Source organism: Ostrinia furnacalis, unplaced genomic scaffold, assembly GCF_004193835.3.
Source record: "Ostrinia furnacalis isolate ACB-3 unplaced genomic scaffold, ASM419383v2 OfSCF1653, whole genome shotgun sequence".
In the NCBI taxonomy this organism is placed as follows: Eukaryota; Metazoa; Arthropoda; class Insecta; order Lepidoptera; family Crambidae; genus Ostrinia; species Ostrinia furnacalis.
Window position 1 is genome coordinate 534,200 of NW_021131892.1, and position 27,824 is coordinate 562,023.

Here is a 27,824-nt window from a genome sequence, read left to right on the forward strand (position 1 = left end):
ATTTGTCTTTTTTACTTCCACCCACGCCCGGCGGCGGCTTGTGCCCCCCGTTGTATTAAAAGTATTTAATTTATATTTTTAATGTTAATTTCTTAAAAATGGACACAAGAAAGTTAACCGAAATTTTGCGCGCTACCATCGACCCTAACCAGAGGCAGCAGGCCGAGGAGCAGCTTTCGCAGGTACACCATCATCATCCACATGCTTTGGAATTTTATAAAGCTGCCAAATTGCATGGCACAATGAAATGTACGAGATTTCATTGTGTTTCTGGTGTCTGTAACACGCCGCGTAATAACATGCCGCGCTGGTGTGACTTTCTTCGAGCATGTTTTTCGCTTAAGATGCGAAATATTTGTTTTTTTTTCCTTAGACAATCCTCGACACTACGTAGGAAACATCTATTTTTACCCACGTATCTAACCTATAAAAGAAAGAACTCAACCGGACATGCCTTAATGAGAACAAAACTAACCAAACTTGATGATTAGACCTGTTCTTTTATACCTAGCTAGTGTACCAATGTAGTATAATTTTATATTAAGCTTTTATATTTATCACAAATAATATTAAATTGGCTCACACAACTGAGAGATTGTTGCAAATGTCTGGGGTGTACCGGCCTAGCAAAATATTGTATATTCATAGTCAAATATTTATTTCAGAAAATTATCAGGTTCCATAGTGTTAGTAAAACATAGGTTACTGTGTAGGTAGCATAAAAAATAAAATAATTGATACATTTATCTGAGGTGGAGTTTCATTCAATGACGCAGCAGAGTAGTGTCCGACTGGTCTCTAAATATAGAATAATATTGTTTCAGATACACAAAATAATTGGGTTTGCCCCATCACTTCTGCAAGTTGTGATGCTTAATGATGTCCAGATTCCAGTGCGTCAAGCTGGTGTTGTCTATCTTAAGAATTTAATAACATCGGGATGGCAGGAGAAAGAGCCGGAGGAAGGGGAACCCATTCCCTTCAGCATCCACGAGCAAGATCGTGCAATGATTAGGGATATAATTGTAGACGCAATCGTACAGGCTCCTGACATAATCCGAGTGCAGTTGTGCGTATGTTTAAAAACAATCATCAAACACGACTTCCCTGCAAGATGGACGCAGGTTGTAGACAAAATTCACATTTATTTACAAAACCCAGAACCGAATAGCTGGATGGGAGCTTTATTGTGTCTGTACCAACTGATCAAGAATTATGAATTTTTCCTTGCTGAGAAAAGGGTGCCGCTAATAGAAGCTATGAATTTGTTGCTACCAATGATGTACAATTTGATTGTGAATCTCCAAACAGACCAGTCAGTGGAGTCGGTGCTCATCCAAAAGCAAATACTCAAGTGCTTTTATGGCCTCATCAAAGTGAGTAAAACAAGTGTTTTATGACCTATTTATAATTCTTTGATAACCCAATAGCTTAAAAGATGAACAAAATCAGAGACATGATTTTTCACACAATAATGTTGCTTGTTTGTTCACAGTACATTTTACCATTAGATTTGATCACCAAGGAAATCTTCACAAAATGGATGGAAGTCCTCCGGTCAGTCATGGAACAGCCGGTTCCAGAACACACCCTGCAAGTGGAGGAAGATGAACGCATGGAGCTCCCATGGTGGAAATGCAAGAAGTGGGCTGTCCATACGCTCTACAGACTCTTCGAAAGGTAATAACTTGAATTTCACTTATCATCATTTCAGCCACAGGACCTCCACTGCTGAATACAGGCCTCCCGCAATGGTTTCCACAAAGGCGGGTTGGTAGCACCTGCATCCATCCTTTTCCCATTGGCTGCTAGTTCAGCGTACTATATGACCTGCACATTGCCACTTCAGCTTGCTGATCCTTATTGAATGTTATTAGCCCTATGATTTCTGCCCTTTGTTTTCCAAAATATTAAGAAAATTTCACATGAAATGTTATTGTTATCAGATATGGAAGCCCAGTGAACGCCCGCGAGGAGTATGTCCAGTTTGCCGAGTGGTATCTTACCACGTTCACGGGTGGCATCCTTGAAGTGCTGCTCAGAATATTAGACCAATATCGAAACAAGATTTACGTGTCACCTAGAGTGCTGCAGCAAACCATCAGATACATTGACCAATGGTAAGTCTTAAGTGCTATATTGTCCAGTTATATGACTGCTGTGTTATGAATCTGTGGTTGTTGTGACAGCTGAAGCAGCAAGATGGTTAATGAATGGAAAAATCACAAGTTTCACATTAAACATCCTTCAAAAATTACGAAATCAATTGGCACACAGTTAAGTGCCGAGTTTTGTCCTGGTTAAGTCTCCAAATTCCTAAAAAATTAGTCCTGTTAGTTTATTACTATCATGAAAAAAATATGCTATTATTACATGAAATAAAAATCCAAAGAAGACCGATTTACAAAGTCATAAATATTACATTAGCTTTCCTGCCCTCCCCTAGGAGACTCATTGTTACATAATGCAACACGGCCAATCATTCATTATTCTGTGTATAAACAATATCATCCGAGTGTTCAGTGTGAAGATGTGTACAGCGACCACAGTTGTTTGATGGTTTTCATTTGAGAGACGCTAAAAGTTTACTTAAATTTTCAGTTTTTATCCATTAGTTTGTGTGCTTTGAAACAGTAGACTAACAACTTGACAGCACCTGAACCTCCGATTGACTGTGTGATGTAGACAGTGACGTCATTGACTCTTCAAATTGTGATAATTAAATGCAGGTCCTTACGTCATATAAGTTTTTTTATTATACAAGCTCCTGCTCTCAGTTCTGGCTTACTGGTTTTGGAATCAAAAATACGACTGCATAATCTAAACTTCGGTCACTCAAATTCGAATTGATTTTAATAATGATTTTGTTACCTACATTTTTATACAGATGAAAACGCACTTACGAATTTCTATATTGTTTTATTTTATTTTAATGGACTATCCCGCTGAAGCGCTTTGAGCGCCATGCAGTAATTTTGTCAATGTCAGGTATTTAGAGAAATAAGAACTACTCCCACATAGTAGCTGTAATATTTCTACAAACCTAAAATACAGTTGTAATCACTATTTCGTATTTAATTAAGAGGGGCTATAAAATTAAATCAGTATTAATATTTCTTGATTTTACTGTATGAAGTCGTTAGTCGTATTTGAAGATTACCCTAATAATACTGGTTTCCTAGAAGGATACAAAGTGTATTGTACACTCTCAGTGTATCATGGCGTATTTCGCGATACTCGATAACCTTGCGTCGGGTTATCTAGTTACAGCTGAGGAGGGGTTGATCGACCAGCCTGACCCGAACCCTGTGATACCATCCCTTTTAATACTAGACTGAATGCAATCGTAACTAAATTAACGCGTTTTAAATAATGGACAAAGCCCCTTTTACTTTGCGAGGGGTAAATGTATAACGTATTAATGCAGACGTTGAGTGAATGCTACTATGAGCCCTGAGCGTATGCAATTGTTACCTGCCCGTGCACGTTACAAAGTGAGAACACTCGTCGCACGTGAATACATCGAGTAAAAGTTTTGACAATGGGACAAAACGGTCGTGAAGATGACCTCGCCAATATTAATTCGATATTTTTATTGTGTCTAGACCGACACCAGATTGACTTTCTATTGTGTCTGGAATAAAGGCAATCAGCAAGTCACGTGCGAATGCTTCCCGTCAATACACACCTTAAGAAATATCGTGGACTAAAATAAACGTTTCACATGATCACAAGGTACCTGAAGAAATACATTACACTCTATTGATACTTTCAAAATTGATTAGATACGCTGATGAATACAAAAATAAATATTTTGTAACATAATATTTTTCTTGATGTACCTACCTATCCTCCAAACAAACAACTTGTTGAATATGTTACGTGAACGTGGTACGTTAGTTAAGCTTTTAGTCTACGTCTCTTTCGCATTATAGACTAAAGCCTAGTCCATAATCGCGCTCGCACACTCACTGCGGGCGCCCGTCGCACAGTCGCGACAGCAATATAATTACGCGCGAGCGATAAGGATGGGTAGCTTGGGGTCATTGGACAAAATTCTACGTGCTCACGGACCAGGCTTTAGATTTTGTTTATTTGTTTATTAGTGTTAGCCACGCGCACTCCTGGAAGCTGCTGAAGCCCCACATGTTCGCCATAGTGCAAGATGTGCTGTTCCCCCTGATGTCCTACTCCGAACAGGACGAGGTCCTCTGGAACACAGACCCCCACGAATACATACGGATCAAGTTCGGTAAGTGCATACACAACTGCATCGCACCTCGATGCATTATACACTCACTCGTACATTTATTCATCTCAATTTGCAAGACAAATCAATTGATATTCACAGACGGAAATGACGTACTAGATTTTTCCATTGCATTGCATTTATAAAGCATCCATATGCAGGGCCAACCATCAGTTGCATTTCAGCAGCTGAAAGTCGCAGTTGTTCATTGAAATCGTTCCTTCCGTAGACATATTCGAGGACTTCGTATCTCCCGTGACGGCTGCGCAGACGCTGCTCATATCTTGCTGCAAGAAGCGCAAGGATATGCTCGAGCGCACAATGCATCTTTGCCTGCAAGTGCTCAGAAGCCAGAACGGCGAATACGGACCCAGGCAGCGCGACGGCGCTCTACACATGATCGGGACACTTATAGACGTTCTCATTAGGAAGAAGTTCTACAACGAGGAGATAGACCCCCTTCTGAATCAATTCGTTATACCGGAATTCCATAGCCCGCTCGGCTACATGCGAGCCAGAGCCTGCTGGGTGCTGCACTGCTTCGCCAGCATTCGCTTCAAGTCCGAAATGGTTTTGATGGAGGCTGTCAATCTTACTGTAAATGCATTGCTAAACGATATCGAACTACCAGTAAAAGTGGAGGCAGCGATCGCTCTTCAAATGCTCTTGACATCGCAGGAGAAGGTTCACCAGATCTTGGAGCCCCAAGTGAAGGCGGTTACAACGGAGCTGCTGAAAGTGATACGCGAGACAGAGAACGACAACATAGCTAATGTTTTGCAGAAGATTGTCCCGTTGTACACTGAACAGTTGATGCCGATGGCATTTGAAATCACCGATCACCTGGCTACGACCTTCAGCAAGGTAATTGAGACTGATTCTGGCACCGATGAGAAAGCTATCACAGCCATGGGACTGCTTAACACCATGGAGACTGTATTGAATGTCATGGAAGATAACCCTGAGATTATGGCGCAGCTGGAGAAGACGGTTCTGCGCGTAGTGGGCCATATTCTTCACCACAACATAATTGGTAAGTGGGGGTTTATTTCTTTTTGTCTACACTAATATTATAAAGAGGAAAACTTTGTTTGTTTGTTTGGTTGTAATGAATAGGCTCAAAAACTACTGGACCGTTTTTAAAAATTCTTTCACCATTCGAAAGCTACATTATTCACGAGTAACATAGGCTAAATTTTTGTTTTGAAAAAAAAAAAGGGTTCCGTAAAATATGTAGATAATGTAGCCCACGCGCGCGAAGCCGCGGGCGGAAAGCTAGTATTCTATATTTTCCTTCACTCGCGTGCAATTCGGTAATATGTACCAGAATACAACATACAATAATCAATAAAATACTGAAAGTAAAGTTAAAATCTTAAACCTGTCTATGGATAATTAATTGATGGTTGGATTAGCTTGGAAAACATAATGAGAGCTACTTTGACATGTCCAGTTTGTTAGATTCGATAGAAAAGCGATCTGTTTCGATTGCAGAGTATTACGAGGAAGCCATGACATTGCTGTGCAATCTCACCACAAAGTCCATATCCGAGGACATGTGGAAGGTGTTGGAGCTCCTATACCAAGTGTTCGAGAAAGAAGGCTATGATTACTTCCCCGACATGATGCCGGTCCTACACAACTACATCACAGTGGACACCAACGCTTTCTTGTCCAACGAGAACCATATTCTGGCTGTATTCAACATGGCAAAAGCTGTAAGTACCATTTTTAATTACCCAATGAAATCATTCTTAATATTTGTGTACTTCTTGTGTCACGTACTGCGAAATGAATACCTTCAAGTTTCGTTCTAAAAATACTTCCCCCTTTGAACGACAGGTCAAACAAAATTAAAAGTCGTTGACGTAATTGAAAAGGTAAAGCTGTACTACGCCTTTCATCTGTAACCAATTACTGAAGCCGACGATGCCTTTGAAATGCGATCTCAATAGGGTGAATTAGGTACTTATCTCCAGACGGAAAATTGATAATATTGGTATACTGTCTGGAAGACAATACATTATAGCTATTACTGGGAATGTTTTACATGGGAAAACTTTTTAAATACATTTCTCTTCAGGAAAAACTATCAAAATTATAAAAGTACTGAGAGTAGTTTAAATAACCAATAGATATTCACGTCACGACTAACGATGTGGGCTCCTTCAATTATAATAAGTAAAGATGCAAACTATTTACCTACATTGCAACTGCAAGAATTGTTACCTAATAAAAACTAACTAATGCATGCGTATTGGTCTTGTGATATGTATCAACGCCTCGACGTTATTTTCGACCTTAATGTGTTGGATTAGGAGCTCATAAATACTGCTTTTTACAACTTATACACCTATTTCGTGAACGTAAAAACTTTATGTACGTGGGAAATAAGGATGACGCATCTATAAAAAATAAAGCGGAGTCGTGTGTAACACTCACTGGGAAATGCTACTTCTTAAATCGATGGACTTTTATTTTCTCGTTCGAGTAGATTTCAAGGTGTTTTGACTGTAGATGAAGTTCGTAGATGTAAAAATGATGCATATTATACTAACGATTCTCCTGTGACTTATTCTGCATACTTTTGCTCTAACATTTCGACTACATTTTATTTACTCTATTTTTGGTTATGAAATAACTTAGGCAAGCGGAAAAGTAATCTATTCAATGAAGCGAAGTCATATAAAATACGTAATTATGTAAGTAATTGACCAATTTACAAAATGTTTTCTGAAAAATTTTCAGTAAGTTGAGTAATGTTTACTGTACCACATGAAGCAATAAAGATTTTATGACTATGATTATTATGATTAATGTCTACTGTTATTTTTAGGAATTTTATTCGAAAGCCAATCGAGTAAAAAGGTTATTAATCGTAACTCAAACAAGAACGTTGCAACTAACATTTAGTTTGATCAATACCAACCAGGGCTGCCAACTTTTTGAAAGATATCTTTTTACAAAATATTCTCTAATTTAGACCATCAATTTTGCAGTCAAAGAAAAGTAACTTCTGTGGAAATATATTCATGACGTTATATTTAGTTTTTAGGGTTCCGTAGTCGTGTCAAGGAACCCTTATTGACCATTAAATTAAGAGAATCATAAGTTTAAGTGTAAAAGTTTCTTTGTACACACAAAACGTCTTCGCACAATTTCTTCATTGTTCATTCTTCACATTTCTTCTTCGAAATCTCCTGAAGTCTTGGTATTGATTTTAGACGTTGCCTGCACTTTTTAAACTCCGACAGTTGACAGCCCTGCATGCCAATATCAGGTCTTCTTGTATTTGCTTTGCCTTGGGAAGCCTAACGATGCCGTTTGAATGTTACAAGCGGTCGGGCTCTGGAGTAACAAGGGTAGGGGCAGTAGCCTTACCCCCAAAGGGTATTAGAAGCCAGTCACGCACTTATTGCGTGTATATTTCGCATATTATTAATATTTCCCCGTTTTGTAGGTCTATCGCGGGCGGTTTCTCTTGATCCGTTATAAATTGGACAGGTAAAATGTAAACAAAAATAATTTCTGATGCAGCTATAACATTTATACCAGAAAGGAAAAATAAGAAGGCGAGGAGAACGTGTTTTGTTGTTAGCTTTTATTTATTTGGCACCTGTACAATATTGTGCAATGGTCGGAAACTTCTGTCTGACTTCCACTGTCCGGTTTTCGTTCGTTCTTTCGTTTCAGCCGAAAGACGTCCACTGCTGGACAAAGGCCTCCCCCAAGGATTTCCACAAAGACCAGTCCACCAGAACCAGAGTGACTGACATAGCCCGCAGAATCGCTAAAATCAAGTGGCAGTGGGCGGGGCACATAGCTCGAAGAGCTGATGGCCGCTGGGGTAGGAAAGTTCTTGAGTGCCGGTTTTCGTATTAGTCAACAATCTCGCGTTTCTTAAATAAATCGTTAAATCCTTAAGTCCTTGAGATTAATCATTATGCCCAACGAATGTCACAATATTTTAAGATGACAGTCTAATGCAGTGGTTCCCAAAGTTGTCTGGGCTACGACCCATCTAATACAAGTTCCCAAACTTGACTCAAAGGTGACTGACTGACTGACTGACATACTGATCTATCAACGCACAGCCCAAACCACTGGACGGATCAGGCTGAAATTTGGCAAGCAGGTAGATGTTATGACGTAGGCATCCGCTAAGAAAGAATTTTACGAAACTCCACCCTTAAAGGGGTAAAACGGGATCCACGCGTATGAAGTAGCGGGCGGCCGCTAGTTACCAATAAACCTAAAATAAAGGACTTTCTACAGACAGGGCCCACTCAATGTTCGCTCGCGACCCATAATTTGGAAAACCCTGGCTAATAGAATCTACGTTGGAATCTAAAAGAGAGAGACAATATCTCGTCAAGCCTAACACCGCGGCATCTTACCTAGTTGTAATTAGGAGCTGTTTTGCAACGAAACTGTATATTCTGATGTGCGGTTGACTGTACCTACATCAGAGAAGCTAAGCATCGTTTGTTAGTAGGAATTCACAGAACATTCTTCGAATTCCTTCTTTAGCAAAACATTGATACATTAGTAAGAAATGGTGAGGGTAGACAATAATTAGAGGATTCGTTCGTTCGTTCGTTCGTTTCAGCCGAAAGACGTCCACTGCTGGACAAAGGCCTCCCCCAAGGATTTCCACAAAGACCGGTCCTGCGCCGCTCGCATCCAGGCACCTCCCGCGACCTTCACCAGATCGTTGGTCCACCTAGTGGGAAGCCTGTCCACGCTACGTCTTCCGGCTCGTGGTCGCCACTCAAGAACTTTCCTGCCCCAGCGGCCGTCAGCTCTTCGAGCTATGTGGCCCGCCCACTGCCACTTTATTTTAGCGATTCTGCGGGCTATGTCAGTCACTCTGGTTCTCCTACGGATGTCCTCCTTTCTGATTCGATCACGCAGGGAAACTCCGAGCATAGCACGCTCCATCGCTCTTTGGGTGACCTTGAGCCTACAGAAATTAGAGGATTACAGTAATTAGAATTACTGAGTTTAAACTTACCTCCAAATCAAATCTTTCTCAGTTTGCTTAAGATCTGAAGGTGAGATTACTACCAAATCCATTTCTACTGTGCCTCGGAACTGTATGTAAACAGCAATTATAGTTGGTCAATACAAGTAATGGAGCAATTTCTTAGAACCTTGGGAGCTCAGAACCGATAGATTATTATCCTAACGAAATGCTTCTCTTGGACAAGAAAAATTACGTTTATAGGGAATTTTGAAGTAAGTAAATATCAATTTGTTTTAACCTTAATAACTTAGTAATCTTACGTCATTCTATCTTTCTAAATAAATAACTAAATTTTGTATTTAATACCATTCTAAACTTCGTTATTATTATAATTATTCGTCTCACGCCATTTCTGGCAAAGGCATATCGGATATTCTAAAAATAACCCCAGACGTGCCGGGACAGCTTCGGCGTACGCATGTCAGAACTAGATATTGAATTAAGAGGTCGTTAATAAACGGGACCCGAGTCATTTGCTGCCCAATATCAATCTGTCAATTATTAATTGACGTTAATAAATGACACTAGTAGTGGTCAAAATTAATAAAATATAATATCATTTTTAATCAATTTAGCGAATTGAATACGGTCTGCCTTCCTTTCTTGATATAGGATGGTTAACCTCAATACAAGTATTTTGTATTAGTATTTCTCAGCACGATTTATCGATTGATCCATAATGTGCTAACTTGTGTATACTGTTACAATATAAAGTATCGTAATTCGATACATAATTTTATTATTAGGTTTAATTTTAGACCTCATTTTCCAAACTGTCAGCTGTCTATAAAAGGTCGTCTGCCAAAGTTCGGAAAGCTAGCGTGCGGCAACGCTAAATATCAGATGTCAGAAGGACGAAGGTCGGCTCGTGACTTTCGCCCCTTAACCTCTGCCCTGAAACAGCTGTGGTTTCTTTTATGATTCGATAAAACGCCAAAATATTCACCATATCATTATCTTATTTGATCTCAGCTATGCACCTGAAAAAGACGGGTAGGGGCTAAAAGTTAAACGGGCGTTGAATACTTGTTTAAATTGATATTTACTATGGAAAAGGCTTCGTAAAAACATGTTTTTATGTTAGGACATACCTTATGACGTAATAACAACACCATTACAGTCCCAAATACATAATTTACTTTGATCTCAGTGCACGTAAACTGCTTTTACATTAATTCACGCATACTGAATGTCGAACAATCAATTTGTTTCATGTCGTCTGCGAATTCTGTATGACCATAGCGACTGCCTTTTTAATATTAAATCAATCGCTGAATAATAATGCTAAACCGCTGACGGTACCAAATATCAATTATTCAATACTAGCTGACCCGGCGAACTTCGTACCGCCTTAGCGTAGAGATTTTCTTAATATTTTTTTCCGTAAGAACCATCCTTGGACTTCCACAAACATTTAAAAAAAAGAATTATCGAAATCGGTTCAGCCGTTCACACGTGATGCCGTGACAACGCGAAACGGGTTTCATTTTTATACAGGGTGTTTCTTGTAAGGTGTCAAGCCGAAGGCAGGTGATAGGTGAGGACTAGACCTATCGATTTCACCCCCATGTATGTTCTACGATTTTTCGTAGTTTAGAAGTTATAGTTAATTTTGTGATTTTTTCAAATTTCATGACCTAGTGGCTTAATTTTTTTTTAATCTTTTTTTTGGGTTGACTTTTCTCAGATTTCTTTTTTTTGACAGATTCCCTATTAGTTGCAGATATTTGAAAAAAATAATCACCTTCCTATCTTTGATGCAAGATACAAAATTTTTGCTAGAAACATAAAAAATATGCTTTTAGCAGAACATTCTAAAATTTTCAATTGAAATGTATAAGAAAAAAAAATCATTTCCATAGGTCCAAAATAATTTTAAAAACTGCGCAGTTTTCTAAACTTTCATAATAACACAAAAAAACATGTACTTAATAGGCCATTATTTTCTGTAATCGCTCCACTAAAGTGGTAAGTCGGAGATTCCGTTACATGTTTTGAGCGATTACAGAAAATAATGGCCTATTAAGTACATGTTTTTTTGTGTTATTATGAAAGTTTAGAAAACTGCGCAGTTTTTAAAATTATTTTGGACCTATGGAAATTCTTTTTTTTTCTCATACATTTCAGTTGAAAATTTTATAATGTTCTGCTAAAAGCATATTTTTTACGTTTCTAGCAAAAATTTTGTATCTTGCATCAAAGATAGGAAGGTGATTATTTTTTTCAAATATCTGCAACTAATAGGGAATCTGTCAAAAAAAAGAAATCTGAGAAAAGTCAACCCAAAAAAAAGATTAAAAAAAAATTAAGCCACTAGGTCATGAAATTTGAAAAAATCACAAAATTAACGATAACTTCTAAACTACGAAAAATCGTAGAACATACATGGGGGTGAAATCGATAGGTCTAGTCCTCACCTATCACCTGCCTTCGGCTTGACACCTTACAAGAAACACCCTGTATATATAGATTCCTGGATTGCTATACATGGGATTGCAATCTGTCAGGTCAGAGGGTATTTGCAAATCAAATATGAATGTGACACAGATGATCCCTGAATACGTATTTTTGAAACATTAGAATTCCAAATCGCATATGAATTTACACAAATCATTGAATTTTGTATAACATTTGTGTGATTTTGCAAACGAATGGGTTTTCTATCGGTTCAAAAATGTATTCTGGTGCGAGCGAACGTTTCGATGATACACATTTAATAAACACGATCCTAGTTTGATAGATACCAAGTCATACTGTTTGAATGTTGAGAAGTTTCTGGCTTATCCCAATACAACTTAGTGTGATGAAAGGGATCAAACTTAAAAATATAGTCCCATGTGAGATAATGAAAAGGTACTGGTTGCATACATCCAAATAAACTTGCAAAGATTCAGGTCTGATCTTAAAAATTATAGGAATCATCGATATTGCAAAGCGAATGTGCACTTGTGCAGAAATCTTATCGCAGGCATGTTGCGATGTGAATAATACGCAAAAGTTGCAAGCTTATACATATTCTTACAACAAAGGCGAATTTGAAGTATATTGGAAGCCCTACGACTTAGCAATGTATAAACCAGCTAAAGCCCGGTCTGTGAGCACGTAGAATTTAGTCCAATGACCCGAACCTATCCATCTTTATCGCTCGCGCGTAATATTATATTGCTGTCACGACTGCGACGGGCGCCTGCAGTGAGTGTGCGAGCGCGACAGCAACATAATTACGCGCGAGCGATAAGGATGGGTAGCTCGGGGTCATTGGACAAAACTCTACGTGCTCACAGACCAGACTATATATGCTCATGCATTCTTTATAATGCTTAAGTTAACAAAAATTTGATAATTCTGAACTTAACTGAACTGTTCTGTCTTCCACAGGTGCTGAACTCGAACGCCGAAGCCGAAGACGAGTCAGAGATCATCGCAGCCAAACTGTTAGAGGTGATGGTTCTGCAATGTTCGGGCAAGATTGACAACTGCCTGCCCTCATTCGTGGAGCTGGTGCTCAACAGGCTTACGCGCAAAGTGAAGACTTCCGAACTGAGGACTATGTTGCTGCAAGTGAGTTGTTCAGAGATTTTAATGGAACTTAAATTAAGGTATCAAATGGCACGTCAAATAGTTATACGATTATATGAATAGTACCTACCTATTATCAAAATATATTCCGTAAAAACTTTGAGAGCCTACCTTATGTGTTCAAAACATTGCACTGAAAAAAATGTTTGGTTACTGCTTACACAACAAAAGTGACCACCGAACACTTTGGTTATGAGGAACAAAATGTTGTGTAAATTAAACAAATAATTCGGTAGTGAGCAGGATTTAGTTTGGTTATAGTTAACACTTAGTTCGGTGGTCACTTTTGTTGTATAAGCAGTAACCAAACATTTTTTTCAGTGTGGATACAACATTAGATTGTCTTCTAACTCGAGATTTAGATTAAATTACTTGTACTATTACTACAACTTGAAGTAAGCTGCAGAGTAAACTGTCACTGTCTAAATTTGACTGTATTTATACATTAGTTTCTGGGCGTTTTATCACTAGTATTGCTGAAACATAACCGCCTTAAACGCCTCTGTGGTCTAGTGGTAAGACCACCTGCTTCAGACGCAGAGGTCCCGGGTTCGATTCCCAGTGGGGGCAGATTTTTCTGTTCGGTTTGGTTGGTGGTAGGGCTTGTTCTAAGCCCGCCTGGCTAGCTACCACCATCTTACCTAAGTCTGTCGCCATAACAACAATGTTAACAGCATTGTTGTGTTCCGGCAGTTAGAGATAAGATAGCCAGTTCCTCCGTGGTTGAGGATTCCGGGTGAAGCTCGCTTCCACCTTCGGCCTGATCGTCACTTACCATCAGGTGAGATACAGGCCAAGAGCTTCCTCGTTGTGGATAAAAAAAAAAAACATATTTCATATTGTGCAGGTACTGATAGCGATACTGTACTGCAACCCACACTTGCTGTTTACGATATTGGACAAGCTGCAGGAGTCTGTGCCCAACGCGTCCATCACGCAGCACTTCATCAAGCAATGGATACACGACACCGACTGCTTCATGGGGTATGTTTAGTTGTACACTTAAGAACAGTCTTTCCCAAAGTGGGCGATAACGCCCCCTTGTGGGCGCTGCAGGATTAAAGGGGGGCGGTAAGAGACCCAGAAAAAAAATCGGGACGTTGTGTAGAGGCTTGGGAGGCGTCATCTACTAGGAGGACTCTTAGACATCGACTGAGCTCGACTCTTGACTACAAAAATGGGGGCGCTAAAAAATAATTTATTCTCAAAGTGGGCAGTAGACTAAATAAGTTTGGGAACCACTGCTTAAGAACATAAGGCTAAAAACTCACGGCGTGATTTTCACCCGCGCCCGCAGCGGTTGCGTTGAATCCCGTTTTACCCCCTTAGGGGTTGAATTTTGCAAAATCCCGTCTTAGTGAGCAGCTACGTTCTAAAAGGAACCGCCATGCAAAATATGAGATTCATAGCACGGTAAAAACCCCGGTGCTTCGTCACTCGAGGAACTGTGGCAACCCGGACGAACCTTCCCACTTCTCTGCCTACAGTCTGCACCAAAAAAAGCTACTTATTTATTTATTTATTGAGGCATATCAACTACTTACTTACTATACATTTTAACCGGCAGACAGTGGTGACTTGCGGCGCTTCTTCTCAGCACTTGCCAAATGATGGTCTCGAAGCACTGGTAGAGCAAAAAGATTAGAGACATGTGAAGGCTCCATAAGAGCAAAAGTTTAGTCTTTTTTTTATATTTGACGATTTGTAAGCACTATTTTCAATAGTCCATGCAAATAAAGGAATTTTCATGTTGACTCTGCTCCTATTACTCGTAGCATGATGGTATGGTATATAGCCTATAGCCTTCCTCGATAAATGGGCTATCTAACAATGAAAGAATTTTTCAAATCGGACCAGTACCTAGTTCCTGAGATTAGCGCGTTCAAGTAAACAAACAAGCAAACTCTTCAACTTTTTAATATTAGTATAGATCAGTGGTTCCCAAACTTATTTAGTCTACTGCCCACTTTGAGAATAAATTCTTTTTTAGCGCCCCCCATTTTCGTAGTCAAGGGTCGAGCTCAGTCGATGTCTAAGAGTCCTCCTAGTAGATGACGCCTCCCAAGCCTCTACACAACTTCTCGATTTTTTTTCTGGGTCTCTTACCGCGCCCCTTTAAGCCTGCAGCGCCCACAAGGGGGCGTTATCGCCCACTTTGGGAAAGACTGGTATAGATTAATTAACCTCTTTTTGTGTACAGCCTGCACGACAGAAAACTCTGCGTGCTCGGCATCTGTACACTCCTGGAGATGGGCCCGCAGCGGCCGAACTTGGACGAGATCGTGCCGAAGCTACTCCCGTCGTGCCTCGTGCTGTTCGACGGGCTAAAGCGCGCGTACGAGGCGCGCGCCGAGGCCGACGACTCGTCCTCGTCGGAGGGCGACGACGACGACGAAGACGACGGTACATCATCATCATCATCATCCCAGCCATAGGACGTCCACTGCTGAACATAGGCCTCCCCCAATGCTTTCCATGTTACCCTGTTGGTAGCGGCCTGCGTCCAGCGCTTTCCCGCTACCTTTACGATGTCGTCGGTCCACCTTGTGGGTGGACGTCCTACGCTGGGAGCAACATCTTTTCGTCCAAAATACCTCAGTGCCAGAAGACTAGAGTGTACAACCAATGTGTGTTACCAGTGATAACTTATGGTTCGGAAACGTGGCCTCTCACTATAGGCCTTATACAGAAGCTCAAAGTTGCACAGCGTGCTATGGAGAGGGCTATGCTCGGTGTTTCTTTACGAGATCGAATCAGAAATGAGGAGATCGTAAACGAACTAAAGTCGCTGACATAGCCCGACGGATTAGCGACGTTACGTACGAGGGAATAAACATGTATTACAGCTTTATTGGCATTGGCAGGGTGCAAAGCGGATGGAGGGAGTAGCCTAAACGATCACAGCGCTCGCTGCGGCTAAAATTGTCATTTTGTCCGCTGACTTGCATGAGCTGTCAAATACATATTGTAGTAAACAAAATTTTTCTAATTTTAATATGGTTCTAGTAACATGTGTTATTGTGGATTGTAACTATAGAGTCAGGATTTGTAGACAGACCACTTAGAAAATGGAGATATTGTTTTGGCTGATAAAGGATTTCCAGCAATAAAACAAACCCTGTTTAGTCACCAATAGGCTCATTTCTCGCTGAAACAATTTTAATGTTTATGGCAATAATGCTATTGACTACCATTGTCCAAAATTGTCTAATATTGTAAAATAACAAGATATTATTAATTTTTTCACAATATTTACTGACAGTGGTGATAATATTTTTTTTAGGATTATTAGCAATTTTTATTTATGCAATAAAAAATATTTAAATCAGTTGATTAGTCACTTAAAAAACAGAGGGCAGCAAGTATAAATTCTTTACAAAGTCATTTCATAGGATTGATATAAAGTAAACAAACAAAGCTAACGTTTAAACTAGGTCTGCTTGATACCATAGTGTCTTTCTATCCAGCAGAGGTGTTGTCCAGCGACGAAGACGACCTAGACGACATGAACAGCGAATACCTGGAGAACCTCGCACGCATGAGTATGAAAAACAGCGCCGCCCAGGGCGTCAACATGACTGCCAAGATCGAGGACTACGAGGAGAGCGACGACGTGAGTACACGGCGAATAGACATGTTGATGTTACAGGAAATGTATGAAACCCGTCATTGTATACAATTCCTAGGAATTGTGTATAATTCCTAAAATCACCCGGAAATGTGTGATGTAAATTATATTAGACACATTTCCTAAACAGCAATCGGAAATGTAAAATAAGATTTCAATGTATACGCGTGGACATGCGTTGCGAGGGAAGGGTATTGCATCATCCGATTACGCGGGGTCCCTATCTAATCGCCAAATTTTTTGTACGTCTAATTGTCTATGGCACACAAATTTTAAGCCTAAATTTTTTTACACAAAATTATTTTTATTTACGCCACTTTTTTTTCTCCGAAACTTAAATAGCGCTCGGCGGCCGCTACCGCGGCAGCTGTGTATGTGTAAGGTCGCAAGTCTAACCTAACCTAACCGAGACTTTATTATCCAGCTACAGGAGTACTAAAACTTTCATGTCAATGAAAGTTTACAGATGTTATAATTAGGGATTTCCAATACTTCAGCGTAATATGCGTGATGCCGAATGAAAGGTATGCCAATAAATTTTAGGCAAATGTTTTTTTCGGCCAAAGTATAATAGTGCGAAAACAACTGTCAGGCTAAACAATAATAATGTGAGTTATAGCCTGACCAGGAACATAAAAACCCTCGCCATGTTGCGGAAAACTAATGGTACTAATTTCTTTTAATGGCAACAGTAACTGAAAACTTCATTGTCATGTCACCTTGCATGTCAGTCTATTGCTGTCAAAGTGTAAACAAACTTTATTTTAAATGTGCGCAATTGGTTTTATGAATTAAATTGCTAAAATATTTTTATAGTCGTGAAAGAAAAGTGGTTCACAATGTGTTAAAGTATTTGTCGAAGAGAAATACTAAGGGTTCGGACAATATTTTCATTGAATAATGTTTCCGACAAAGGTTGTCAAATTGACTGACATGTTTATCGCATAGTACAGTCCACTATGAAAATTAGCTGTGGTTTGTTTCAACTACCTATTTTAAAAATTTTGTCACTTTCTAAGTGTTGAATTTTATGGGATTGGGAAAGAAGTACCGAGTTTGAAGCGTTCATGAGCAGACATTGCAGTTGAATATTCAAGTTCTGAATTTGATTATTGATGAATAATAAAATAAATCTACTAGCTCGATTGATGGTTTCATTTAATTTATTTAAATCAGGTTACCTATAATAATATTTTTTCGTTAATTTATGAAAATATCAAATTAGCCCGTAATCCTGAATCCTGATACATAAAGTTAGCCTATTAATTTAACACAGGTACGACTGTACTCAGTGTTGCACTATCAAATGCAATTGAAGCGCCTCTATGCCAGGGTTTTTATGTTCCTGGTCAGGCTATAAAAGTACCTATCGGCCAATGTGGTTTGATAAAATGAAATTTTAGGCGTACCGAGGGGCACCCGATCACGCGACCGCGCTAGTGCTGCTTAGTTTTATACATTTCCTAATACAATATTGGAATTCTATAAAATTCCTAGGAAAAGTATACATTTCCTAGGATATGAACGTATGGAAAAATCTCTGATGGAATATTTTATACATTTCCTAAATAGCTTCGGAATTGTATACATTTCCTAGGAATGGTATACATTTCCTAGATTTCATACATTTCCTGTAACATTGACACCACCAATCAATTGACGTACTTTTTAACTGTCAAAACGAAAATGTATGGCACTACAAGCAAGTGACGTCACTATTTTGTCAACTCAATTAAACTACTTTTTTCAATTATAAAGCGACCAAAAATCGTAATTTACAGGTAATTTAAAATTAATAAAGTTTTTAAGACCAGGATGAAGAAGTGTCTTTTTAGAAAAGTTGTGATTTCGAATTATTGCGGAATGGTGTCAAATTGTCAACCACACCAGCAAATTATAATCGCAAACCAGTCTAAAAGTGGTCGAAAGGCTTTTTTTGTATGGAGTTTTGACGGATTCGATTCGATCAAAAAGTGCAACTTGTCTAGGGGGGCGCTGCTAAACTAAACTACCATTGCAATAGTTCTCATAGTTTTATTGTGAAAAACTAATTTGTTTTCATTTTACAGGACGATGAAGACTTTGAGCCCGATGAGACAGCCTTCGAATGCTACACGACACCCTTAGACGAGAAAGACTGTCCTGTAGACGAATATATCAAATTCAAGAACACATTGACAGGTACACTCTATTATATCGTTGAAAATTTTAAAGTAAATAAATAAGTGAATTGGAAGTAATTTACTTGAAAAAAAATTTGCGTTAAGTACAAAGTGTGCATTTTGTTTGTCTATTTCATTGGTTATCACCAGTTCGTGAAATTCTGTGCTTTAACATATAAAAACAGTATTGCGCCGTAGTATTGAGTATTGTTTCAAACATTAGTGTTTTAAATCTTCCAAGAATTACCTCTAACATGTTTACAAAATTACTAATGACGTCGTTACTCATAAGTCATTTATGACAAATGTCCACTTCAATTTTAGCGCCTGTGCGTGCACACCACGTTTTTTAAACGCATCGACGATGCACTTTTTTCCTACTAACTTCAGTAAATTGTGTCCGACTGTCGTGTGTGTCTACTCAAACTAAATACGCCGTGTACAATTGTGCATGATCCCTAAAATGTAGCTCTGTATAATGTTCTAATGCAGGGGTCTCCAAACTTTGAAGGTTTGGGGCCATCATATTTTTTTCGGTATGTTGCAAGGGCCATAACAATTTTATTTTTTCTGCCCACCTGTGCAAACATAGGCTTAGTCTTAAGCTGTCGCGGGCCGGATTGATGGCAGCGGCGGGGCGGATATGGCCCGCGGGCCGTAGTTTGGAGACCCATGTTCTAACGTGATATTTGTCGACACAGCGCTATCGACCAACGACCCAGTGCTGTACCACGCGCTGACCAGCGGCTTGAACGAGGAACAGCAGAAGCAGCTGAAGGGAGTGCTGCTCCTCGCCGACCAGCGCAAGGCTCAGCAGGACAGCAAGCGCATCGAACAGAGCGGCGGTATGTAGCGCTCTCTTTGGCACAGCACTACGGGGCTATTCTCTGGTCTATTCCACTTTGATCAGCCAGGTGATCAAAGTGGACCCCAAGCGACAACTTGGTGTCCTTTGGTCACCCATGGATAAGATGACCTGGCTGCTCAAAGTGGACTCCAGTTAAACGGGGCTATTCTCTGGTCTATTCCACTTTGATCAGCCAGGTGATCAAAGTGGACCCCAAGCGACAACTTGGTGTCTTTTGGTCACCCATGGATAAGATGACCTGGCTGCTCAAAGTGGACTCCAGTTAAATTATTATTTTAGTTTCTTTATCTCCTATAAATATATAACACATCCTCTTAAATAGTCACATGTCCACTTTGATCACCCAGGTCATCTTATCCATGAGTGATCAAAGGACACCAAATTGTCGCTTGGGGTCCACTTTGATCAGCTAGTTGATCAAAGACAGGCGATCAAAATGGAATAGACCTATTCTCTCTGTCGCAACTCATGCGCACCCAAAATGCGACTGACCACAATTTAAATTTGAATATCTAAGGTAGCAATACAGTACTATAAATCGTTTCATCCACGAAGACGCGCCCCACCACTTTTTGGTCGAGGGAAGCGCGGGGTGCGGCGAGTTTCGTAACGTAATCTCTTCGTCTGTACTTACAATATTCTGTGTTTGTGTAAGGCTGCCCTTCAGGGCTGCTCTTAATTCGTTTAATTTTTTTTTATTTTCATTTAAGAACTATTTATTAGTCTAAACAAATAAAGAAATTTTGACTTTGACTTTGACATGTCTAACGTCGCCTATTATAGATGACCCACGCTGAACTGTCCCGCCAAACTCAATGACAGGGGGGCGCTACCATCGTTCAACTATATGGTTTCCAACATGGCAAAAATCTGAACCAGCGATCCGGTATTGACGGTGGCGCCCCACTGTCAATGTCATCGACAGGACAGTCCAGTATTTTGGAACTATATTAAATAACTTTTCATGAAAATTCATGATTTTTTATTAGTAAACAATGTGTTTCTATGGAGACGTCATCCATAAACATGAAAGTATCCATCCATGAGTGCACACGCACACTACAATAACGACGCTCGGATTACTCGGATCGAACTCCCCGCACCCCGCGCTTCCCTCAACCAAAAAGTGGTGGGGCACGTCTTCGTGGATGAAACGATTAGAGATGAAACGGATATCCGGCAACTATCCGGTAGGCCGGATATCCGGCCCTAATTTACTATCCGGCCGGATACCGGATAGTAACTCACTATCCGGCCGGATACCGGATATTAAAAAAAAAACGACAATTTCCTATAAATAAATGAAATACATTAATCTTTGAGGTAAATATCAATAAAATGGCTTACAATAATGACAGCTTTTATTTAAAGTCGAAAAAGTTACAAAAAAGCCATATTAAGGCCTTTCAAAACTAATTTACACTCAGCGGCACGGAATTTGGCCCAAGCCTAAAAACCCAGATATAAGGCCAAATAGGTGTTGTATACCTGTTTCGTGTGACATATGTTAACAGAACATTTGTTTTTGTTAATTTAAGAGACTAGATTTATAAAAAAATGCGTCTGTTTAACTTTTTTGACTCTCGAAACGCATTTCGTTGTTGGAGCGTAAAGAGTACGGGTAAGTTTAAATTCGATATTAAATGTTGTAAGGGTTTGACGTTTTGTTTTTTGTTTTTAAATTAATCTTAGGGTTATTCTCGTTTCCATAATTTGAGAATAATGCCCATTACTCCAGCTCAAGTTGCTAAAATAGTGTTGCTTAGAAGTCAAGGGCGTATGCAGCGGGAGATGGCTGAAACTTTTAATTTATGGCGTACAAACTTAAGATACACGTTAAAAAGGCATGACTTGACTAGACCGCCATTTACACAAGAAGACCGAGAAGTGGGGAATTACGATGTAAATCAGCGCGCGATGACCCGATTATTGTGCTTGCAATATCAAAAATCGGGTTCTCACTACGTTTGAGATACGCCAGCGTTTACAAACAGCAAGCCCAGTGAATGTCAGTGAGCACACAATAAGAAGAAGGATGGAGGATCATAACTTGCATACTTGAAGACCAGCTCGAGGACCAGAACTTCTCCGATACCTTCGCTAAGTGCGACTTACGTTTTCTAGAGAACATGCAAATTGGACGTTAGACTAATAAAGCAAACTTGTTATGAAAACTGTCTGTTTGCGTAGTAACTCTTCTCCGCACCTTCTCTATACACTTCCACGGCCGTCTGGAGCTCTTAAGGTGACTCTGCAATCATCGAACCATAGAACTTTACTCCATTAGCCTTGCGTCCAATTTGCATGTTCTCTAGAAAACGTAAGTCGCACTTCGCGAAGGTATCGGAGAAGTTCTGGTCCTCGAGCTGGTCTTCGAGTATGCAGGTTATGATCCTCCATCTTTTTTCTTATTGTGTGCTCACTGACATTCACTGGGCTTGCTGTTTGTAAACGCTGGCGTATCTCAAACGTGGTGAGAACCCGATTTCTTGATATTGAAAGCACGATAATCGGGTCATCGAGCGCTGAGTTACACCTTAATTCTTCACTTCTTGGTCTTCTTGTGTAAATGGCGGTCTAGTCATGCCTTTTTAACGTGTATCTTAAGTTTGTACGCCATAAATTGAAAGTTTCAGCCATCTCCCGCTGCATACGCCCTTGACTTCTAAGCATCACTATTTGACCAACTTGAGCTGGAGTAATGGGCATTATTCTCAAATTATGGAAACGAGAATAACCCCAAGATTAATTTAAAAACAAAAACAAAACGCCAAACCCTTACAACATTTAATATCGAATTTAAACTTACCCGTACTCTTTACGCTCCAACAACGAAATGAGTTTCTAGAGTCAAAAAAGTTAAACAGACGCATTTTTTTTATAAATCTAGCCTCTTAAATTAACAAAAACAAATGTTCTGTAAACATGTCACACGAAACTTGGGTATACAACACCTATTTGGCCTCATATCTGGGTGTCTAGGCTTGGGCCAAATTCCGTGCCGCTGAGTGTATTTTTCTGGGCTATTCACTCTAATGACGAATACATAGATAAATAGTAAATATCTGTTAATGTCGAAATATTGCCAAAAAAAATAGGCAATTTTTTTTTTCACTGATGGTCTGATGACATGATGCAACTACACTGGTCATCACAAAGATCGACCCTCCCGCGACAAGCACTTTCAAACGTATGCATCCCCACTTCCCACCAACATTGGCACCATTTAAAAGCCTAGTTCTAAACTTCATTTCATTAAAGGAAAGGGTTTTACCCCAAAAATGTGTCTGTAGAACAATCCAGAGTGACTTCTTAAAAAAATAGGTAGTTACGCTTGAGCCGACTTTTATGGCTATAAAACAGTTGGGATTAATCGCTATCCATCTGTTAAAGATGACACGTGAGATCATTATTTGGTTTTATAACCATAAAAATTGGTCTAATTGATCCCAGAGGTGAGCCCAAAGTGAAGTCTTTTTTCAAGTCACATTTATTAGGGTTCCGTAGCCAAAATGGCAAAAACGGAACCCTTATAGTTTCGTCATGTCCGTCTGTCCGTCTGTCCGTCTGTCCGTCTGTCCGTCTGTCCGTCTGTCACAGCCGATTTACTCGGAAACTATAAGTACTACAGTGATGAAATTTGATGGGAATATGTGTTGTATGAACCGCTACAAAATTATGACACTAAATAGTAAAAAAAAGAATTGGGGGTGGGGCCCCCCATACATGTAACTGAGGGATGAAAATTTTTTTTCGATGTACATACCCGTGTGGGGTATCAATGGAAAGGTCTTTTAAAATGATATAAAGTTTTCTAAAAAACATTTTTCTTAAAGTGAACGGTTTTTGAGATATCAGCTCTCAAAGTCGTAAAAAGTATGTCCCCCCCCCTCTATTTTTATAACTACGGGGTATAAAATTCTAAAAAAAATAGAGGTGATGCATGCTAATTAACTCTTTCAACGATTTTTGGTTTGATCAAAGTATCTCTTATAGTTTTTGAGATAGGTTGATTTAACTGTTGCTGCTACGGAACCCTTTGTGCGCGAGCCCGACTCGCACTTGGCCGGTTTTGTATATGTCAACGTGAAATTGTGAACTCTGTCAGTTTATAATATAACGCGTTAGATTGTAAACTAACAGTGGGTTAGGTTAGGTTAGATTGTAATTTAACTACGTCAGATTATAATCCGACGGAATTCACAATTTTATGGTGACATATAATTTGTATATCGCGTTTATGTTAATCGTTTATTAAGAAATTAAATGTGTTTTTCTTTAAGGATATTTATTGGGCTTTCAAATAACACCAATATTGTTGGGGCACCATGACTGTGTCAGTAGAAATGAGTTTTCCTGTAAAACGTAGGTGGGCCGATTTTTGTGATGACCAGTATAGTTAAATTTTCGCTATTCAATCACACACTCACGATTGCAGGCGAAATTGAATTGATCTGCCCCTTAGACTAGAAGTGGCAAAATCTGACATTTTATTCGGACGGATTCGATTTTCCAAAAGTGTGACTAGTCTATTCTACTAATAGACCCACTGATCGCGTTCGAAGCACCTGTGCGGCACTATACTCGTCACGACATGCAACGAGACAATGGGCCAACTATCCGGCCGCCGGATATCCGGCTATCCGGCCTAGCAGCTGGCCGGATATCCGGTATCCGGTATCCGGCCAAACAACTATCCGTTTCATCTCTAGAAACGATCTATACCGACAGACGCTCAGTCTAAATGAGCTGAACTTGTTGCTACAATGAACTGTAGATCGTGCTCAATGTAAAGTAAAGATTGAAAGGAAAAAAGATTAGACTGCCATCTTGTATACAAATAATAAAGATGTGGCAATAAATTACAGTATAGTATAATTTACAGTGATTTAATTATTGATGAATTCTTTTCAGGTTACTCGTTCACGGTCCCCGCACAAGTACCAACCAAATTCAAGTTCGGATCATAAGCAGCGAGACCAAGAATGTTGTACACACCATTCTCATCATCCATCGAGACTCCATTCCGCTGGCCTTTGGTTACGTATATGCATTTAAGTTTCACTATTCCACTATCAAATGATTTGACATAAATTAATAGGTATTAAATTGTATTAGTAATGTTTAACTGTTTCTTTAATGACTCGTGTATTAATAGCCAATTTTATTTCATTATCATAAATTCCATGACGTAATGGGTTCTAATATGATGCAACTAAATACTTAACAAACTAGGCAAATTTAGTTTAGTAACATTTACTATACTTAGCTAATGTTTTTTTTATTATAGCTATCGTGATTTTTCCTGCCTAAACATGGCAGATTATAAGAAAATTATATTGAGTGTATGGGCGGAATGGAGGGCACGATGCCTACACTATTGTGCATTATTTTAAAACTATTTATGTTTAAAGTAATGGGCATATAATAATCTTTGGGTACGATATTAGGTGTTAGGAGTCCCATCTCACTAGATAACGCTAAGCCATCCCAGTGAGGTAGGACCTAAAAACAATTTAGCGATGCTTAAAATCCTGGCGTCTTGATAAAATAATTCAATTAAATAAAATTATATTGAATGATGATTTCAATTAAATTAAATGAAAAAATAGAATGACCATACAATCGACCATTTAGAAGCCTTAGGTTCTTCATTGTTAAAATGATCATAGTTGAATATTTTTTTATAATGATGAATTAGCCTAAACAACTCTCATGACATTCAGTGTTCCCCTATTAAAAGAGGAAATCCAACTTATTTTTACGAGAGATTAAACGATCATGGATTTAATATACTTTTTTTTTTCTTATAATCCATTATAATTTACGAGTCGTCAATTTGAATGGATTGTAGTATGTGATGTCCCGTCGTAGGCGCATCAGAAGAGGTCGTGATCATGTAATGTGGTGCTTTTATATTTGGAAACAAGTAAATTTTCAAATATCATTGTTGAATTCCTCTTAGTTAAGTTTTGAAAAGCATTTAGACCGCGATGGATGGCAAAATTCTTTTTTCTAAAATTATTATTCCTCTCTGATGACATTTTTATATAATGGAATTTCTCACCATCTTGATAAACCAACTGATGGGTTATGAATAGTAAAGTTTTAGGAATAAGAACATACTCAAAATATAAAAGTATTTTATCAATCTACAGGGATTGGAAGTCAAGATATGTATAGTCACGTGGCGTGTGGTATATCGTATATGTTCCACATTGCTTATAAATGTGAACATATCTTAACTAGTAATGATCAAGGTGTGATAAGGGTTATATCTCTGAAAATATACCAATAGCGTTCGTTATAGGTTCGTATAAATGTAGGTTTACATTGAGTAGCAAAGATATGCCTGTTCACTGCCGAAAATTATACAGCGAAAAGAATTAAGCACTTCATTATTTCAAATTATTTGTCAGAATTTAATTTAATTGAAATTTAAATGTAGACATAATAAATCTTTAGTTTTTTTACTTGTTTTTTTTAACAGCATTAAACAATTTGAATAGTAAGGAATTTAAACATCACGAAATACCCTTCTCAGTGAACAATTCGGTCACCGGCAAAAAATGTTCAAAACCGCTTGTGACTCATTCACAATTATTTAATATGATGTTATTGAAAAAATCTTGGAATATCTCCAATTTATATTATTGCATGTTGATCCTCTGTGTAACATTTGTTTTGTTATTTTTTATACTTTGTTATTGACGGTATACATGAAGTATTTGATAGTACTTTTCATGCTTTTACGAGGATGTCAAGCCGCGTTGATGATTTTTTCTTATTAAAACAGCGGAATTAACAATAGTTTATAATAAAAGGTTAAATAATAATTATTACCTTGTGTGTAACGCGGCGCTACAGGCCTTTAAAATAACTTTGTTATAATTAAATAATGTTGCGGCCACGAATGATTGTAAAAGTGTCTGTATACATTAGTGATTCACATAATATTATTAGCAGCCTAAATTTGCATCCTCGGCCTACTTGACTTTTCCTAAATATCATTTTTTCAAATTCAAATTTATTTCTTATTGATGATTTGGGAATAATTATAAATCTTTCAATTCAATATCTTTACTGCATTCTATGTTGTACATAAAGGTCTTTAACAATATATTGTATAGTCTCAAACATAGACCCGGTTTAAGCACAGCAACATTCTGTTTTACAAACATTTATTTATTAATTCGTCAATTTCAGAAATATTGAAAAATCTTAATTTTAACTGGAAGTACTTGATGTCATAATTTTAATGAAAAAAATATATTTTCAATTACTTGTAACATTCAGTTTGCTTATGTTCAGAAAGTATAACCAAAGTATCTAATTGCTTTTTCGAATGATTTAAACGCATTCAATACAGACAGTGTTATAGATTTATTTAGTTACGTACTATATATTTCTTGTATATCACTCAGATTATAACTTGTGATTTACATAGATAGTAAGACTTCAAAATATGTGTTGTGGATTCATAGACTCCGTTGACTTTCATGGAAAAAAATTAATGTGTGTGGCTAGGGCTTTGAATGTTACACTCACGTCGATGTAAGTGTCACATATCGGAACCGATATTTAATTGTTTACAACTTTTTCGATGTCTGTATTTGTATGCTCAGTATAAACTTTAAGAGCATTTATCTTTATATAAGTCTCTTTAATTAAGGTACCACTCAAAATCAAAACGTTATTGGTGATTGGCAGAGAGCAAGACAGATTACAGAGGTCTGGTCCAACGAGATCTTCTATTGCCGGCATATTACGTAAGCCAGCTGTTTGTAATCGTGAAACCTTATTGTATGTAAATATTGAAATGACGTCAGTAAAATATACTTGTTATAAAGTAGATAGAAGCCAAAATAATCACATGCATTTCTAGGTTGCTATAATCGCTACGAGTATTGGTGTTTGTGTATGTTTCTAAGCGGACTGATATCATTCTAGTATTGTGTACACATTTCATTATGCGGTAAATATTTACCACTAAATCTTTGTAATATCAGTTCGCTATTATTTAATTACAACACAGTGGTGACTTTAGTCAGAGAAAAATTGGTGTAAGTTCTAAACGATCTATTGGAATCAAATTTTGTGTTTGTTATCGACGCACACCGAAAGCTAAATTATTATTTCTGGTAGTCTGACGGCTATTACTGTGTTATCACGACATGCATTCATTGTGTTACTATATCGCAGCTTAGATGTATACTGAATAAATAATCTGTATTTTTCACATTCGCTTTTTATTTCTTACCTTTTCCTCGAAAAACTTTTTAATATTGCTGTCGAGACAAGGCATATAGGTA

The 27,824-nt window shown here is 38.4% G+C and overlaps 1 protein-coding gene across 2 annotated transcripts; it reads left to right on the top strand.

Annotated features, from left to right (window-relative positions):
• On the top strand, positions 1-27,751 carry msk (importin-7 msk). Of its 2 annotated transcripts, none has more exons than XM_028305332.1 (14): positions 1-182; positions 825-1,376; positions 1,496-1,680; positions 1,947-2,120; positions 4,107-4,252; positions 4,479-5,282; positions 5,744-5,967; positions 12,654-12,836; positions 13,702-13,838; positions 15,055-15,257; positions 16,322-16,467; positions 18,552-18,663; positions 19,346-19,489; positions 24,427-27,751. In XM_028305332.1, the coding sequence occupies exons 1-14, from the start codon at positions 99-101 to the stop codon at positions 24,480-24,482; spliced, it is 3,150 nt and encodes a 1,049-aa protein (XP_028161133.1). In that variant the 5' UTR covers positions 1-98; the 3' UTR covers positions 24,483-27,751. The 2 variants fall into 2 exon arrangements, with proteins under 2 accessions (XP_028161133.1, XP_028161134.1); XM_028305333.1 differs by having other exon boundaries at positions 29-182; positions 16,325-16,467; positions 24,427-24,631.
• The last annotated feature ends 73 nt before the right edge of the window (positions 27,752-27,824 follow it).